The following is a 6,000-nucleotide window of genomic DNA, read 5'->3' as shown; positions in this document are numbered from 1 at the left end:
TATATAAAATCACAGATTATAATCTGAGCACTGGAAAACCGGATTGATTTATTTCAACCTGACCTAATCAATTATAACTTGGTTAAACAGGTTTTCAATAGGGAAGCTTATTTCCCCTCATAACATTGGGAAGCAAACATATCTAACATCGCATTCAGGCAGCAGGGGAAAACTGCACTGTTTGCTGTTTTCAGCCTTTCAGTAAAACAGTTTGATACGAGGGGGAGTTCTCCTTAGTGCTTGAGAGACATGGGGAGAGCTCGAGCTGACAGCAGAGACTGAACGCAATGGACATTAGGGCCCTCGCTCCCGGCCGCTGTGACACATCGCCAATAAACGGTGGGGAGTTACGAGACCCGCCTGACGGATATGAGAAGAGACGTGAGCACTTGACCTAGTGTTCCCATACAAAGAGCACAAAACATCTGCCTGCCACTTCCTGTCTGTCCTGTATTGATTAGTCTCCATTGTGTGTAATTTCTGCTCTTATAAAACAGATGGGGCTGGTGCGAGAAAAAGGTTTGTGTGTGTATGGACGCATCTGGTCTAATGCCAGTCAGAACACATTTTTGAAAATTGGTTTATCCATTTGCTACGGCTACTGACACGGAACCTGCTCCCCTGCATCTGGAATACTCAGGGTCCAAAATTAACTGTTTATACACACTACCATTCAAAAGTTAGTTGTTAGTAAGATTTTTTTCTTTTTGAAAGAAATTAATACTAACTATTGAGTCAGGACAAAATAAATGCATCAAGTGACAGTAAAGAAGTTCTTAATGTTACAAAAGAAATAAATGCTGTTCTTTTTAACTTAATATTCAAATAATTCTGGAAACAAAAAACTGTATCATGGTTTCCACAACAATATTAAGCAGCACTATTGTTTTCAACATTAATAATAAGAAGAAATGTTTCTTGAGCACCAAATCAGCATATTAGAATGATTTCTGAAGGATCATGTGACACTGAAGACTTGAGTAATGGCTGCTGAAAATCCAGCTTTGCCATCACAGGAACAAAGTACATTTTAAAATATGTTTAAATTACACCTATGTATACTGTATATATACAAACAATTCAATTAAATTTCAACAATGTATCATATCAGTTAAGTCACCAGCCAACTAGTGAGTAACAGGCAATTTTTTACAAGCATTTGGCGCATGACAAGTACTAATTTTGGACCCTGGGCACACAAAATCAACATCCATATGGCATGTCTAAGATAATACATACTCATAGACAGTAGTTTCCCCTGTCATTAACAACTCTGACCACCTCCTCCTAACCATCCTCTCAGTCTTCCAAGATAAAAAGAATAATCACTGTTGGCGGCTTAGTCATAAAGCTGGTCACAGTTAATAAACGAACATGTGCTGTTATCTAAGTGACACTTAGCTAAGAGTGATTGGCAGGAACTTACAGGGGCAGTTTGTACCCTCAGAGCTGATGGCGGCCGTCTTCCCATCGGGACAGCAGCCGAAAGGTGTGTTGTCACAGGATGACCTTTCTTCAGCTGTGGGAAGAGTAGTAGTAGCTACTGTTGTACCTGAAGAGAGAGATGAAGATGTCACACAAGCAGGATTTCTAGAATTTGATGCTTCAGGCAACAACTAGTTTAAAGTGATATCTCTATGTTTGTATAATTTGCAAAAACAATTAACATGTCAAGTTGTGGAGAAGGAAAATTATGGTGTAAATAATTACAGAGGCAGACGGCTCTATGGTTGACTCTTTGATTTGCAGTAAACAATCTGCGAGTAGTTGCGAAATGACTTTTACAACTTTCTTGATGTATTCCTACTTTTTAAACTCACATTTAGTCAAACCCTAACATTAGCTTGTTAAAACTGTATTAGCTACAGAGCCAGCCTCACACCTACAAGTATGCATACAGAAGATTAGTACTGTGGGTTGGAGCAAAATATCTCCTGCTTGCCAAACAAGCCATAAAGCTGTCAGATGTTCAAGGGCTCTGTGAGTATGAGAGAGGCAGCATGTGAAAATAGTGAGTGGTGGAAAATGACTTTTGGCGTAGCGCTGGAAAGCATCCCTGGACATCTTTTCATCGCATTTGTGGGCAAATTTATGAGCCGCTACCCCCGGGGTGCACACTGGTCGCCACACTGCTTCAGCCTTACAGGCTATTGGTTCATTGAGAGGCAGAAAGTCATCAGAAAGTCCCAAGAGATGCCTCCCACTCCGATGTCAGACAGACTTCATGTGTCCTGTGTCAAAGAGCGCTCCAGTCCAACAGTGAAAAGAGAATAAATCTGAGGCCCTGCTGGTCTCTCTTATACCAGTTCAGGCAATTAAACAGTAAAGCTAGCATTAGCTGAATAAATATAGCTGGTCTACTTTATGTATTGTGGTGGTGATGGACACAAAACAAGTAAAGGGATTGAGGGATTTGTCACTTGTATGTCAACCAAGAGGCTATCATTTTAGAGGCGGCTGTAGTGGAGAACAAAATTGGAGTTTTTTTGGCTATTAGAGTCCATGGGTCAGATTTACTAACAGCTTGCGCCAGCGCAAACCGTCTTTTGGCGTTAAAATAGTACTGTCAGGATTTACTAAAGACTCGCAGTCAAAAATTAGTGCTGAAAAGGCGCAGTCACAGTTATTATTGCACCTGACCTTATTGAATATGCATTTGTAGGAGTTTCCCTTTCAGATGCAAAATTTATGGGAGGAGAGTATTAAAATGAATCACGCAATGCGATTTACTAACGTTTGCGCACGTCAAATTACTGGTATTTGCGCCATTATTTAACGCTCCAAAAAAGCATGTCTTAAAGCAGACGCTAATTTGCGTTGCTCTTGGTAGATTGTGTTGGTCATTATGGAAATTATCTGGCTCCGTCTGTGTTCTTTAATTTGCGCATTGTCAGTAAATCACCCGCAGAAATTTCCACTCCTATTTGCACTTTTTTGGAATTGCGCTCTCATGCCAATTTGCCCTGTTTAGTAAATCTGGCCCCATGTCTGTTAGTTTTCTGTGCTAGTGTGCAGAAGGTTGACAAAATAAATAGATCCACATTTTAAAAAAATCTGTCAAAATGGGCTAAACATGATCAATTTTTTGAATTAATTTTAGAATTACAGCTTCTCCTATTTCTAGCTACTTGCTATTGCTTGTTAGAGGCAGGAAATGCAACTAAGGATTATTTGAGTCTGTTAATGTCATACTTTATTTTCTTAAATAAGCAATTTAATATACTTGTAAATTGTAGGTAGCAGCTGGAAATTATTCATTTTGAAAGTGTCTTTTTTGCTTTCTTCCATGGTATGAGCTGTCAAGTTAACTAGCTGTGGTTCTCAACTGGTCTGGCAACAATAAACCAATAATGCAACCAATTATATAATCAAAAATAGTTAGAATATAAACAGGATATAACAGAAATGTAATGGAAAAAGATTTCAATTTTATATACTTAAAATTAATCTAAAAATAATGTAATAATAATAAAAAAAAAAAGTCATATATTTGTTGGGCTGCCTAAGTATAATCTGATTGAAACAATTTGAGAACCACTAAACTTAAAGCTAAAAATTAAGAGCCCTTCTAAATGTCCCACCCCAAATTCTTACTTCAATAGAAATATGTCAACATAGGAAAGAAAACTGTCAATTCATTTCATGAGGTCTATGTCTTGAGCTCAGTTCCTGATAAACAGACTGTACAGGAACAGCTCAGAGGAGAGAAAGGAACAGTGGTTGCATCGACTTAATCTGAAATGTCATTTTGAAGAGGCTTGCCTTCAAAAGGTTAGGCCACGTTAAAAACTGAAGCTAGTCATTTTGGTGAATTATTCACCAAAGTGATTCCAAATGAAACCGCTCACTTAGCGGTTGGATGTCAGGTGTCAAAACCTCTCAAATAATAATGGGCGCTGAGATAATTGGCAGTGTTAAATTGATATGCCATTACAACTCGAGTCAAGGTCATCTCACACGTAAGGTCAGTCCATACAAGGGAGAATTTCATCATCTCTTGTCATTTGTTCTTCACAATTATGCCTAAACCCCTTATGACTGAAAGATTATGGTGAATGCATTACCAAGTGGCTCTTCTCCGCTCTCCTCCATTCCGCTCACCATCTCTTCGTCCCCACTGGGCTCTCCACTGCCCGATTCATCAAAGTCAGGGCTGGAGTCCAGGGGTGGGGATGAGGTGCGGGGTGGTTTGTTGAGTGTGGTGGGGCGGTGGGTGGTGAAAGAGCTGGAGTACTTTCCTGCCTCGACCACCTTCGGAGGAGGCAGTGCCTCCACCAAGAAGCTGTCCAGTTCCTCGGGAATGCTTGAAGTAGTGGTGGTGGTGGTGTGGCCATGACGCTGTTGTGCGGTGGGTGGTTGGGAAGGGGGTGGGTTTGGCCGTCAGCTCAATGGATTCTGGGAGAAAGCAGGAATGGAATGATGGGTAAGCATAGATGGAAATGTTTTTATAAGCCTTCTTTCTCACCTTTGAATTCTACCTACACCCTCCCACCCATTCCTCTTTGCCATTAAAACAAACAAACAAAAAAGCCTCAGCATGGTTTCAGCAGGGTGTCCTTAGCCTGAGCAATGCTTTGTATGCTTCATAGATTCATATCAAAATCAGATGCACTGAAACACCAGGAATAAACCCACTCCTGCCTGCAAAAAGCATTGTGTTTCGAACATATCACTTAAATTTCATTACACCCCAACACCTGAACACCTGCAAAGAGCCCCTTTCTTAGCCTTAAAGGATTAGGCTACGTCCACACGAAGCCAGAGCTTTCCCTATCCGATTTTTTTCTTTGTATGTATTGTTCCATGTTTGTTTGTATACCGCATACAAGGTTTATGCACATAGTCCAAGTCTTCTTCTCCGTTTTTAGTATCTCTGTGGCAGAATTACAGCACCACATACTGGTCTGGCATGTATACTACATCATTTTGTGGTTTCGTGTGAACGCAGATATTTCTTGAGACGAGGGGAAAAAAAAGATCGGATAGGGAAAGCTCTGGCTTCGTGTGGACGTAGCCTTAGTTCACCGAAAAATGAAAATTTTGTCATTTACTTGCACCTCATGTTGTTCCAAACTTCTGACTTTCTTTCTTCAGTGGAACATAAAAAGAGAGATTTTGAATGATGTCCTTGTTGTTCTTCTCCGTACAATTACAATGACTGGTGACTAAAGTTTTCAAGCTTCAAAAAGGCAGAATAAAAATTATCCAAATTACTGATATATTCCTTGTCAGTGAAATCTGGATCAGTTGGATTTGTAAGTGAATCATTCAGAACATTTCTGTGAACTGAATAAGCCAATTTATAGAAAAGATGTGACTTAAAGAATGATTCATTCTAATCCCATAAACTCTAATGAACAAGCCAAGAAGAGCTAGAGTGGATTGTCAAGATTTTCAGTGAATAATGATTTAAAGAGTTCACCCAAAATGAAAACCAAATGTTGGTACTCAATTAGTTTTAGAGACATTAACAACATTTCTTAAATATTGTATCTAAGTACCACAGAAGAAAGTAAGTCATACAGGTTTGCAACAACATGATTGTATTATTGGGTGAGCTATCTCTTAAAATTTTGGTTTATCCTGTACACACAGCTATTTTATGGCTTCAGAAGACTCAACTTCAGAAGAACCACTTTCATGATGCTTTTTTCTCATTTTGAAGCTAGACAGTGTGAGTACTCATTCACTTTCATTACGGTGAAGAATAGCGGCCAGGGTATTCTTTAAACTTTAGCTTTTAGAAGTCAAACAGATTCAGAATGACAAGAGAGAGAAAAATAATGACAGACTTTTCATTTTTGGGTACACTATCCCTTTAAATTACCCACAAAATTAATGAACTGCACATGTAGAAGATCCAGGTTGCTGCACCGCGTCTTTCTGTTGTGATTCTTTGAGGTTTTTAAAAGCTAGGTTTTCCGCAAGTTCAACCCAATCATTACACAGACTCTTGACCAAAAGTGTTTACCTGTATATACTACTGGGGTTGAGACTGCA

At 39.4% G+C, this 6,000-nt stretch overlaps 1 protein-coding gene across 1 annotated transcript in view; it reads right to left on the bottom strand.

Moving 5' to 3' along the window:
* LOC107716114 (agrin-like) overlaps positions 1-6,000 on the bottom strand; it is a 296,454-nt gene that overhangs the window by 43,633 nt on the left and 246,821 nt on the right. The window contains 3 exon segments of the mRNA XM_016522443.1: positions 1,427-1,552; positions 4,065-4,342; positions 4,344-4,395. Of these exon segments, the coding sequence (XP_016377929.1) occupies positions 1,427-1,552; positions 4,065-4,342; positions 4,344-4,395 (456 nt within the window).

The sequence above is a fragment of the Sinocyclocheilus rhinocerous genome, unplaced genomic scaffold (assembly GCF_001515625.1).
Source record: "Sinocyclocheilus rhinocerous isolate Xijiao unplaced genomic scaffold, SAMN03320098_v1.1 scaffold148, whole genome shotgun sequence".
Lineage (NCBI taxonomy): Eukaryota > Metazoa > Chordata > Actinopteri > Cypriniformes > Cyprinidae > Sinocyclocheilus > Sinocyclocheilus rhinocerous.
Note: the sequence above shows the minus strand (reverse complement) of the source record. Positions and strands in the feature narration are given on the sequence as shown.